The 13,841-nt window shown below is 38.7% G+C and overlaps 1 protein-coding gene across 1 annotated transcript in view; it reads right to left on the bottom strand.

Annotated features, from left to right (window-relative positions):
- The window catches only part of LOC309510085 (NACHT, LRR and PYD domains-containing protein 12-like), a gene marked incomplete at its 3' end in the record, with an annotated part of 60,679 nt that overhangs the window by 34,638 nt on the left and 12,200 nt on the right, over positions 1-13,841 (bottom strand). The window contains exons 9-10 of the mRNA XM_082191177.1: positions 11,350-11,474; positions 137-307 (exon numbers count right to left, since the gene is read on the bottom strand). Of these exons, the coding sequence (XP_082047303.1) occupies positions 137-307; positions 11,350-11,474 (296 nt within the window). The remainder of the gene's footprint in view (positions 1-136; positions 308-11,349; positions 11,475-13,841) is intronic.

Raw genomic sequence — 13,841 nt, 5'->3', positions numbered from 1 at the left:
GTGATAGAGGACACCTAGTAAAGGAGTTCTGGTGAAACTGACTGTTTACCGTTCGAAATTTAAAAACTATTAAATTACTAATAAAGAATATATTTACCAAGGACAAAATATGTGTTTATCAGAGAGTTCATCTTACCCCAGTGTCTCCAGTTTACAGTGAGGATCCTCCAGTACAGCAGAGAGCAGATGAACTGAATCTCCTAGTTTATTCCCAGACAGATCCAGATATCTCAGGTGTGAGGGGTTTGATCTCAGAGCTGAAGCCAGAGCAGAACAACCTTCATCTGTGACTCCACAATCACTCAACCTGTAGAGAACAATGACACACTCTTCACTCTCTCAGTTCAGATCAGATCAGTTTAACACAAGGGTCCGCAGCCGTACTGCAGGGGGTCTGTCAATTAATGCTTGATCACAAATAGTTTGTTAAATAAAAAAATGGTAAAAAACATCACAAAGTCAAATTTAAATATAAGCACTCTCAAGCGAATGCAAGATCATCCTCAGTTGATGCTGTAATAATATCATACTGGCAAACTCTCAAGTGTGTTTTTGTGTTTGAGCTCTGGAGAACGTCAAATGTTTTTACAGCGGTGAGAAATGTAGCCAATCACAGTCATGTTTGTTGGTCTATTGAACGCAGCCAATCAGAGGTGTTTCATTTTGTCAGAATCCACTCACCGAGATATAAAGGCCCTGTCCTAAATGGCACACCTCACTTTCAGTCTTGTAGACTTACAATGGCTTCTGCGTGCCCATTAAGTCCATAGGGTGTCCCATTTAGTAGTTTTAGGTTTCAGAAGGGTACTCACGAGCGCCCCTCTGCGGTCGATATGTGCTCTAAATGCGCACTGAAGCGAGCTCCACAGCAGACTTGTTCACGACAGTCAAAGCGGCGTTACGTCAGGAAAGTGCGGACTCAGAGGAAGACCGCGAGTGTTTAGGGTGCCATTTGTGACAGGGCCAGACTCACAATTGCGTGACATAAATAGCAATTGCAAGAAAAAGTCAGAATTCCGAGTTTGTACCTTGCAATTCTGAGGGGAAAAACAGTCAGAATTGTGAGATAAAAAGTCACTGTTTAACATGTTCAAACAAATAATGTAGCAAAATGATCATTCAAATGTTATTTTTCTTAATTGCATTTACACCCACAGTTAAGACACTTGCGATTGCATTTTCATTAAATGTCCCGCAATGAATGAAGCAAAATTCAATGTGCAAATTGAAAATGCATTCCGCCGTCAATCACTGCGTGAAGTTGGCCCCGCCCCCTCCCTCCCTGTCAATGACTGTGTGAAGTTGGCCCCGCCCCCTCCCTGTCAATGACTGTGTGAAGTTGGCCCCGCCCCCTCCCTCCCTGTCAATGACTGTGTGAAGTTGGCCCCACCCCCTCCCTCCCTGTCAATGACTGTGTGAAGTTGGCCCCGCCCCCTCCCTCCCTGTCAATGACTGTGTGAAGTTGGCCCCGCCCCCTCCCCCTCCCTTCCTGTCAATCACTGTGTGAAGAGAGAGAGATTTATTTATCCTTTCGGAAATTTGTTCTACACCATACAGCATCGGTTTCCAACAGGGGGGTCGCGGCCCACAAGGGGTCCTCAGCGAGCTCTGTGGGGGGTCGCGTCATATTTTGAAAAGTTTTGAGCAATTTGCATTAAATAAAAGTCCTTAACTTTTTTTCTGTTCAAAATTTATATAATGAGCGAGTTCATCATGAATCCATTTTGCAGTGTTTTTGTCTTATCCTGAATCACTATGGTACACCTATAATAAGTGATTACATAGGGACTATTTTACCCTGGTTCGGATCGCTGCCGCTGCGGAGTAGCCCAGTACCTGCGTGACTCGTCATAGACGCACACAGAGAGAGAAGTAGTTCCGGCTACAATGTTCTTCCGAAAGACGCATTATTCTGTTAATAAACACAAGTTTATTATCACTCGCTATAGCGCCAAAAGCCTCAAAAATAAAGCCTCACATTGATAAAGCCTCACAAATAACATGCAAGTATTGAGGCCCCAGACAGAAGTCATTTAGTAATAGCCTATATTCATTCTTTTTTTACCTACACACAGGTGTGAAAACTGATATTTTTGTTATTGCATTTAAAATAGGGCAAATTTATAGGCTACTCCTAGGCTTACATTTTTAAATTACAAAGGGCCTACTGATGTTTTTGTTATTGTATTTTCAATATTATAGGCTATTATTTGTGCATAAACATATCTGTTTATAGTAAACATACCGTTTATTTGAAAACAACATATTTTGTCATCCTTGCTGCAAGCTTACAAGAGCGATAATATCATTAAATGTGAAGGGGGGCCCTAAAATATTTTCTTGGGTAAAAGGGGGTCTCAGACAAAAAAAGGTTGGGAACCCCTGCCATACAGTACGTCTGATACATTTATACATAAGACAACAAGACAGTTGACAAGACAGAATTCCAAACAAAATATACAACAACATTTCCCTCTCCCCAAACACCCCCACCCTACCACACCCACACCCATACACAACATCAGGACAGAAGACTCAAACCCCACTACACATAACTAGGATAATAAAGTGCAGTTGTGCATACTGTAACAGTCAAGCTGGAAAGAAAGTGCATGATGCTATTTAAAGTGCTGTCCTGCAGGTAAGTTCTTATTCATAAGTGTAATGTAGTTGGAATGAATGACTTACTGGCTCGATTAGTTTTGAAAGAGGGTAACCTAATCCTCCTCCCTGATGGCAACACCTCATATGCCTGGTGTAGGGGGTGTGACATATCTCTATTAATTGCTTGACCTTTCTTCAACACCCTTCTTTCACAGGTAATAGCCATACTGTCTAGTTTTTTCCCTGCAACCTTGCTAGCCAAGTTAACTATCTTGCTCAGTCTGTTTTTATTGGTCACTGACAAAGAGAAATACCAGGCAACACAACAAAAAAGTAGAATGCTCTCCACAAATGAGTGATAAAAAAGTAACATCATATCACTATCCACTCTAAATTGTCTTAGTCTCCGCATAAAATGCAGCCTCTGCAGCCCCTTTTTATAGTATAACTGTTCCATTGCAACTTATTATCTATTATTGTCCCTAAGTACTTGTACTCGGCTACAATCGCAACATCCTCTTCATTTATAACCAAACACTGATGGGGCTGGCTCCCAATTCTGTAATCTATTATTATTTCCTTTGTTTTCTTTATATTTAGATGAAGATAGCTGGACCTACACCAATCTGCAAATTGATCCACCCAGGCCCTGTAGTTGGTCTCATCACTATTCTGTATTAACCCCACTATTGCTGTATCATCTGCAAATTTTATTGTAAGATGCTCAGGTGTATTACTTCTACACTCATTAGTGTAAAGAGTGAACAATACTGGTGAGATGACACTGCCCTGTGGGGATCCTGTATTGGTCATAATCGGGGAGGACACAGCCTCATTTACCCTAACACACTGTGTTCTCTCCGTCAGAAAGGACTCAACCCACCTTATAATGTTAGGATTTACCCCTAACTGCCCCAGCCTCTCCATCATAATGTGGGGCCTGATGGTGTTGAAGGCGGAGGAAAAATCTATAAAGAGAACCCGGACATATCGTTTGGGCTTATCCAGATGGCAATAGATATTATGGAGCATATACAGAAGGGCATCATCTGTGCTCCGCTTGTTTCTATAGGCAAACTGTAAAGGGTCGATATTACATTGCACATCATTTAGAATATGTCTCAGAACAATTCTCTCTAGGCTCTTCACCACGATTGATGTTAGGGCGACTGGACGATAATCATTTAAATCAGCTGGTCTTGCTACCTTAGGTACTGGTACTATGAGCGAGGACCTCCAGGCTTTAGGAATGTAATGTGTATCTAATGACTTTTGAAAAAGCTGGCAGAAAATGAGGCTAAGTTGTTCACTACACATTTGCAAAACCCTACCACTTATTTGATCTGGGCCTGGTGCTTTTTTAGAATCAATTTTATTAAAAACTCTACGCACCTCATCCGCTGTAATAGTTGGAGGAGTACCATACTGTAACTGCTGTCTAATGGCATCACGCTCCAGGAGAAAGTCTGATGTTTCGAACCGTGCATAAAAACCATTCAGTTCATTTGCAAATGCTTGATCATCTCCATTTGCATCTATGTGCCTTTTCTTCTCTTCCTTCCCTATCATTGTATACATCCCTTGCCATGCATGTTTCAGGTTATTCCCCCTCATTTTCACCTCAATCTGCCATTTATATTTCTGTTTACAGTCATTTGTTATCTGTCTAATCTCCTTCTGAATTGCTTTCATTTTAAGCCTGTCTCCCTGCTCAAAAGCTCTCCTTTTCCTGTGCAGTGCAACTTTTAATTCTTTATTTACCCAGGGTTTGTCATTTGGAAATACCCTAAAAGTTTTTTCTGGGATTATACAGTCCACACAGAACCGAATATAGTCAGTCACCACTAAAGTCAACTCTTCCAAATTCTTACTAGTGTGCACGAAAATGTCCCACACAGTACAATCAAAACAGCCTCGAAGGCGTTCAACAGACTCATTAGTCCACTGTTTAACTGTCTTTATCTCCGGTTTGCTGGTCTTGAGCTTTTGTTTATACTGCGGGACAAGCTGGATTGCATTGTGATCCGAGTCTCCGAGGGGTGGTTTTGCATAGCCCTTATAAGCGTCTTTAATATTCCCAAAGCATAGATCGAGTGTTTTATCCCTCCTTGTCGGGCATTCGACGTATTGATAGTAATTGGGCAATACGCTTTTGATTGAGCATCCATTAAAGGGTTAGTTCACCCAAAAATGAAAATTCTGTCAGTAATTACTCACCCTCATGTTGTTCCAACCGCGTAAGACCTTCGTTCATCTTCGGAACACAAATTAAGATATTTTTGATGAAATCTGATAACTTCTCCGTAGGCTGCTAGGTGGCCCAAACTTGCTGGCCCAGAAAAGTTATTAAAGAGATCGTTAATATAGTCCAAGTGACTACAGTGGCTCAATATATCAAGCGACGAGAATACTTTTTGTGTGCAAAAACAAACAAAAATAACGACTTTATTCCACTATTCATTTCCTTCTCTCTGGGCCACTAGTTGGTTCGCGTAGTGTTTTTGCGCTGCGCGTCACACACATGACCAGCGTCGGCCAATAGTGAGCCTACGTGGTGACGTGTAACACAGACGCGCTGCGCAAAAACACTTACGAGGCCCAGAGAAAAGGAAATGAATAGTGGAATAAAGTCGTTATTTTTGTTTGTTTTTGCGCACAAAAAGTATTCTCGTCGCTTGATATATTGAGCCACTGTAGTCACGTGGACTATATTAACGATCTCTTTAATAACTTTTCTGGGCCAGCAAGTTTGGGCCACCTAGCAGCCTACGGAGAAGTTATCAGCTCTCAGATTTCATCAAAAATATCTTAATTTGTGTTCCGAAGATGAACGAAGGTCTTACACGGTTGGAACAACATGAGGGTGAGTAATTACTAACAGAATTTTCATTTTAACCCTTTAAAGTCTCCGAGCACAAACTTCGGTGCATCAGGTGCCATGTTTTCTAGTTTAGCCATTGTGTCGTATATCCTATTTGCCGCGACCTTAGTATTAGCGCGGGGATGAATATATACCACAGTGACAAACACCTGACCAAATTCCCTAGGTAGATAGTAAGGTCTTACCGACAGCGACAATAGCTCAATATCCTCCGAGCAATGGGAGTCTCTTACTGTGTAGTTTTTACACCATCGCTCATTTATATAAACACACACCCCCCCTCCCATTCTTTTGCCGGTTACCTGTGCATCACGGTCCAGTCTAATCGGGTCGCTAAACCCTGTGATCCTGAGTGTTGAGTTATCAGTCGTGTCTTTAAGCCATGTTTCCGTGAAGCACAACAGACAACTTTCCCGATACTCTGAGAGGTTCCTCCAGCGTCATGTGATGAAAAACGCTTACATATAACCCATAAAACAAACAAACATTTCAGACGTGCTGTAGGCACTCGTCGCCACAGTGCAGCGCCGGAAGTGAAGTTGGCCCCGCCCCATCTAACCGTTCTAACCTGTGTAGTAGTAGTACTGATAAATAGTAATAAGTAATTATTGATGAATAATTATTTACATAAATGTGATGCTTAAGTTATCCTAGTTTCTCTCTACAAAATAGTACATTTTACAACATTTTAAATCACATGATTTTAAACCTAAATTTGATGGATTAATAGCATGTGGTCACCGCAAGTATTTTTTATTTTTTTATGCGTGTATACAGAACATTTTAAAATTAAGCCATTTTATTTTATTCAGGTCATATTTGCTGTTGAGTGGAAGCAAAAATTAGTCAAGTAATTGTCTCTGTAATGTTAATCCTAAAGCTACAATAAAATATGGTCTGTAAACAACTTAACATACCAGTACACATTCAAGGGAAAATGCAAAAATAATAACAGCATCAAGAAAAGAAATCTTGTCAGATGTCCAAAAAAAAGAAAGAAAAAAAATGCTTTAAGATATTTTGTCTGGTAAGAGTTCCTTCGTTAATGGCAAATTTTTCCACAGTGATCTGTACATAAGGTTCCTCTTAATTTGCTGTTAAGTGTCTGCAGGACAAGCAAAAAAAAATAAAAAAATCATCACTGATCAACTCTCTTGTAGTGCGCATGCATAGGCCTATATGACGTCACCAAACACACCACCGCGCATGCGCGTAACAGCGTCCAGTATGTGTTGGATCTGATCCAGCTACGTCATCGTGCTACAGGCTGCAGAGAGGACTTCTTGAGAGTAGTCGAGTGCAGGTTGGGAGGAGCTGCAAATGGACACGTGAAGTCGGACACTTTCTGGTTCCCGTAGTGACCGCTCACGTGGTGTTTGCAGGGGCGTAGCCATCATTTCAAAAGTGAGGGGGACAGAATGTCAAGTGTAATACCAGTTTTTTTCAGACTTTTGTTGACAGGTTTTTGCTTAATTGGCTTAATATGCTATTTATTTTTAAAGCAATAAAACAGAAAGAAAGAAAGATGTTCATTACTTTATATTGCACATGCAGGGTTTTTCCTGGCTCAAAACTAGGCGGGAGTGGTAAAATCCTGATCATGCATTTTAATAATAAGATAATGAAATTTGTATTTTTCATAGACCATCATATAGCCTGTGTTTGTGGGTGGAGCTCGGTACCCCTAGGGGGGTCGGGGGGCATGCCCCCCTGGAAGAAAATGTGTACATTTTAAAGATAAATGCATTAATCTGGTGCACTTTGAGTCACCCGAATCTGCTGTTAAAAATAAATAATCCACCCGCCAACCGCCCAAACCTATGATATTTGATCATCACATTACAATTATTCAAACTACAATTATTACATCACTGTTGGAAAACATTTTTATCAGAATAAGTTTTTTACCTTTATAAAGGGCATTTTTTCCTTAATTTTATTAAATGTAGCCTATGCTCCATCTTTCATTTCAAATTGAAACTTTGTTACCGTCAGTGTATTATTATCAACTATAGGCTATCAATCGCCACTTAACATTAAATTAAATCAGAATCATCCTTGCATTATCTGTGATTCCCTATTTATTATTAATATTATTTATTATCTATCTATCTATCTATCTATCTATCTATCTATCTATCTATCTATCTATCTATCTATCTATCTATCTATCTATCTATCTATCTATCTATCTATCTATCTATCTGCCTGTCTGTCTTACTAAACTAAAACTTTCCAATTGAAAACCTTCAAACTTCAAGCTTTTAAAACTACTTCAAACTTTCTGGTTAGGCTTTTTCAAGAGAACTTAAATTTTGTCATCATGTACACATGTTACAACACTGCCTGATTCAAGCAGGCTGTTAATGCAAGGAAATACAAATTCAGCATTAGGCTAACAATCACCATGTTTATTCTAATTTGAAGGGCTTTGATAACATCTGTGAAAATAAAAGACATTACGAATAAAAAAAGATTGAAAATAAACGCACGTTTGTGCGGGTAGAAACTTGTTAATTATTCAACAAGAGAAATAGGCAGAGTTATTCATCATTGTGCAACACAATTCGGATACCACATGACAACTTACTTACAGCGCTTGACTTTTTCGTGAAAAAGGATCGAGTTAAGACTGAAGAGTTTGTTGTCGTTTTGAACTCACTGCAACCTCTATGAAAAAAAATGGATTGGGCGCGGGTGCGAGCATGGGCGTGTCGTGATGCACGAGTGACTGATTACCATGGAAACGTGAAAGTCACGTATGTAGATAGACTTGACTCTTTGGATTTTAAATCTCGATGTAGGCTATGCACACCCGCGAAAACCGGGTGTGGTGGACACACTTGCCCTATGAAAAAGTGCGGGGGACGAATTTACATTTTATAAAAAGTGGGGGGGACACGTCCCCCGCGTAATCTTTGCATACTTTACCACAGCTGAAGTGAAATAAATTCAATATTTGCCAAATAATACACAGATGTTTCAGAGACATTTTCATTCAATACTTTATGTACTGCTTCATACAGCGTCTGTTTGAACAAGAATAAAGTTCAACATAAACTTCTATCAATGAAGTGGAGTCTAAGTTTTTTAATCAGTTTTAATTTGATAAACATGACACAATATAACATCGCAACTACATGAAAAGAGTGTTTACTGTTATAAAAAACTGATTTGTGAGCTTTAGAGGAACTAAAGGTTTTCGAATAAACACGAAACACACGTGATCGTTGTCATGCGGTGAATCCGGCCAATCGTGGAACAGCTGTGTCGTCATCAGAGCTCGTGCAGCCGCTCTTGAGAAGCTGCGCTGGCGGAGTTCTCCGGCTACTCTCGAATCGCTCTCGCGGTACTTTGATGGCATACGTCACAGTCACATGGCGTCGGCACTTTATCAAGTCGGACAAAATTTCTAACCGGCATGCACTGCTTCAAGTCAGCCGCCGATTGGTCTGCGCAGACCTGCATGAAGTCAAACAAGCCTTGTGTGAAGTTGGCCCCGCCCCCTCCCCCCCTGTCAATCACTGCGTGAAGTTGGCCCCGCCCCCTCCCACCCTGTCAATCACTGCGTGAAGTTGGCCCCGCCCCCTCCCACCCTGTCAATCACTGTGTGAAGTTGGCCCCCCCGGTGACGTCATCATCTATAAGTCCTCCTGGGAAGTCGTGTTTACGGCAGTGCGTTCAAGTCACTTTCGTCAGAATAAGATGGCGGTGTACTTTCTCTTAATTAATTACATATAAATACAGCAAGATTCTTAAACTAGTTCTAGAAAATGAAGAACAAAGAAATGTGCATCCGGTGTACTTTGTTTTTTTATATTTTTCATTAATTTATGAAGCCACTGCAAACTTAAAATATGTTCAAATATGTATTCAATTTACATATTAAAACTAGTGTATGAAATGGCAAATGTAAATAATATAATTTAATTTTAATTTTGCACCAAACGTTGCACAAATGTAATGGAAAACGTAAATTTAAATACAGAAATGCATTGCCATTTTACATATTACATTTCAAATTGAATATTGCTACCCATATGCTTCCATAGAACGCGAAACAATGATGATGATGCATAATAACGCCAGCGTTGTGGATACACTTACCCAAAACCCTCCATAACTTTTCCATTAATTTCACATTTTATTTGTATAGCGCTTTTCACAATACATATTGTTTCAAAGCAGTTTTACAGAAAATGCACATCTACATTACAATTTAGAGTGATCTGTTATCAGAGGTGACTGTGTGCAAGTTATGTATTTCAGAAATTTACATATACAAATCACACAGTTAACTAATAATGTATTAATTTTATTTACTTTATAACTGGCACTTATTTGGAAAAAAATTGTTGAATGGCAAATAAATAAATGACGGACTTTTATTATGTAAGCTTTATTTTACACCTCAACCGACAAGGGAATTTATAGTCATATTTATAGTGTTAATATTCATTTGCGAGTCCACAAACTCATTCTCTTAAATGGCTTGGGTCTGCAGAGCATTCACAGCGTACAGTATACGGACTGAATGCCCCTGACCTGAAGCTTTTATATCAAGACCATTTTCATGTTTATCATTTATTTCTATTATTTGCGTTGCCTTATAACTTCATGCTTACAGTTTAACACATATGTGTTTATTACCACAACAGTAAATAAGTGTCTTTAGAAATGTTATAATATATATTATAATGAAAAAGACTAATAAAATTGTCTCTTCATATTAAATGGATAACAATATATGTCTGGACACTTGAAAAATTTGTAATAATGGGGCCTATAAAACTTAAACATTTAATGATTTATAAGCATTTCACATATTTCTACACTAATTATACAAAACTATTCTGCCAGTGCACCATACTGTACAAATGAACTAGATCAATGTTCATTCTTGTCTGAAACTTTGGAGGAGACAAATATGAAACCACCAGTATGAAGGGCCGTATAGGAAACAATTATTGAAAAGCCTCAACACTAGTGAAACAAAAAACATTGATCAACCTTGGTGAAATTCATTCATACGCATTACTGAAATAAGAAGAGATTTCGGGAGTTGATGATGGCTAATTTCCCTTGAAAAGGAAGTTGTGTGTCCGCACTTCTGTTTAATTTGGCGCGTCTCACAAACTCTTTTAAGCAATGTCGGTTAGTTGTAACGAGTTGTATGGGAAGCCAAACACACCTTCAGTGGGACGAAACGGAGCGGTGTTACAGAGCTCATGCCGTGCTGACATCATCGGTGCGGCTCAATGGACCGAGCTGTGTGACCGACTCGACATCGCAGGGAGGACGTGTTTGCTAGCGAAACCGAATGGACAGAGCAAACTAATCTCACCAGCGCGACGCTGACCATGTTACTTTATTCATTACTGCTCCGCAGAAGTTCAGGTGTTTTCCCTGCATATAAGATAATGAAGATCAGCATGAAGTTATTACATTTCTTTTGCTTATTATCTTTCATATTAGTACATTAGTAGTGTTTGAAAAGCTACTTTGAATTTATTTATTTTTGTAGCCACGGAAAGAGCCGTTCAAAGCAGAAACTTCAACGAGTAAGGACTGTGCAGTGCCGGGGGAACTATAGGATCAGATTATTGTTATTAAATTATTAAATAAATAAATTAAAATTATTGAACATAATGAATATAATGAAATACTCACTAAATTGAAAGGATATATTTTAAAAAGAATGTAAAAATGAACACTAATACCAGATCATGAGATTAGACATTTGTGTACACCTGTGATTTCTGTGCTGAGATTTAGTGTTTACAGAACATTTTACAAGCTAATTTTAGTCCTAAAATTCTTACTGAGGACAAAGACATGTGTGACAATCAGAGAGACAATCTTACCTCAGTGTCTCCAGTTTACAGTGAGGATCCTCCAGTACAGCAGAGAGCAGATGAACTGAATCTCCTAGTTTATTCCCCCACAGATCCAGATCTCTCAGGTGTGAGGGGTTTGATCTCAGAGCTGAAGCCAGAGCAGAACAACCTTCATCTGTGACTCCACAATCCCTCAACCTGTAGAGAACAATGACACACTCTGAGTCTTCACTCTCTCAGTTCAGATCAACACGTACAAGCCACAATTCTACACAGACTATTAAATATGTCTAAATTTCAATTGGAGATTTATCAGTCATAAAAAAAAAGAATAAAGAAATTCAAAAAGCTTTCAACACATGTGCTTCATAAATCCAACAGTTCTAAATGAGCTCAAACACAACTACACCTCTTCTCTGTGACAGACTCATCGTGAAGATGAAAGCACACAAGAGTATGGTAGGTTAACTACTGACTATAAGTAACTTTGTAACTACATGCCAACTTATTCTAACCCTAACCCTACTAGTCTACTAATAAATCTATTAACACTCCAATGGGAGTTAGTAGACATGTGCAACTGTACTTATAGTCAACAGAATGTGTTCAAGGGACCATTAAAATAAAGTGAAATCAATATGGTCTAACCTAAACTGATAATTATGACAACACTGTTGCTGACAGTGAACATACATTTACATTTATTCATTTAGCTGACGCTTCTATCCAAAGCGACTTACAATTGCTATATATGTCAGAGGTCGCACGCCTCTGGAGCAACTAGGGGTTAAGTGTCTTGCTCAGGGACACATTGGTGTCTCACAGTGGATTCGAACCCGGGTCTCTCACACCAAAGGCATGTGTCTTATCCATTGCGCCACATACCATGAGGTTTTACTGGATATGCAGTGATTGTTTCTGTCTTCCTAATGCTACCTTCTGCCTCTCTGTTTTGCTCTTGCACACAATCTACTTCATGCCTTCTGTCCTCTGATTGATAGTTTATACTTTTTTTTATCAAATAAAGTATTTTTTGCTGAGAAATGATTTATTAATGATTCATGATTTTTATAAATTAATGTAAGAAACATTTACTGGACTGAAGAAACTGAGTTTATTGATTATTCACCATTTGTTAATGTTAAAAATGTAATTCTTTTGACATTTTTTCATGTTAATATAAATGTCAAATATGACACAACAGGCTTTTGGGGAACATTTTCCATCTCTTAATTATTATTGATTTGCATTGAATTGCATATATGTGTCAGGCAGTGTTGGGAAAGTTCACTTTCTACATGAACTAGTTCAAAGTTCAGTTAACAATTTTTTAAATGAACTAGTTCAGTTCATAGTTCAAACTTCAAAATTTTGAACTAAAGTTCACAGTTCCAAAAAATCAGTTCTTTTTTTCCATATGTTGCTGCAAACTATTATTTTTCAAAATTATTGCCACAGCCCATATAAAACCACAGACAGCAATTATGTTATCAGTTTTAACACTGAAACTATGCGTCAGATTTCATCTTCATATCCAATTTTAAAATCCTTATCCAACCAGGTTTTACATAGCATTGAGGGTAGGGTTGCCAACTAAACAAATGCGGGACAATCGTGCATGGTTCTTTACAGGAAAATGAGGGACACTCAAAAATATTTGTAGGCTATAGGCTAGGCCAACATAACACAGTAGGCCTATATGTCATTTCAGGTTCGTATGCGTTTAAAAGGTTTTCAGACAACACATTTGTTTTGATTAAAGTCATATTACACACAAACCATATTTCAAAATAATAGCATTTATCTGAAATAGAAAGCTTTTGTAATTATACACTACTTTTAAAGAAATTAATAGCCTACTTTTATTCAGCAAGTACATTTATAATGTTACGTTTTTTTTATTTCGGATAAATTTACTTTGAACCTTTTATTCATCAAAGAATCCTGATTTTTTTTCTTTCTTTTTTTTTTACATTAATAATAATTAATGTATAAATGTTTCTTGGTCAGCAAATCACATCAGTATATTATTCCCTCAGGATGATTTGATGCTTTCTTGCGTGGCTGGATGTATGTTGGACTCACAATAATCACGTTGTTTGAATTCGTTAAAACTGATTTGCCGAAATCAAAACCCAGTCGGACAGTGAAAGGGATTTGCCGTTAGCGCGAGTCCGGATCGAAGCGACCAGACAGCGGAGGATTCTGTGCGCAAATCAAACAATGATTTGTCCCAAAATAATAATTAATTCTCAATTTAGAGTTTGTTATTCGTATGGTCTGATCTCTGGGTCTGATGCGCGTGAGTGTGGACTGTGATTGGATGATGACCGGTGTCGTGATCAAGTCATAGCTGTCAACCCTCCCGTTTTTTCCGGGTTTCTCACGTATTTTAGCTCTTTTCCCGCTGTCTTCCCGTTTTAGTATTTTCCCGTAAAATATCCGGTATTTTTACGCTCTGATTGTGTTAACTCAGAACACGCAACTATCTGTCGCCCTGTCCCAAATGGAACCCTAAG

The sequence above is a fragment of the Leuciscus leuciscus genome (genome assembly GCF_965113295.1).
Source record: "Leuciscus leuciscus genome assembly, contig: SUPER_11_unloc_11, whole genome shotgun sequence".
In the NCBI taxonomy this organism is placed as follows: Eukaryota; Metazoa; Chordata; class Actinopteri; order Cypriniformes; family Leuciscidae; genus Leuciscus; species Leuciscus leuciscus.
This window is presented reverse-complemented; position numbering and strand designations above follow the sequence as displayed.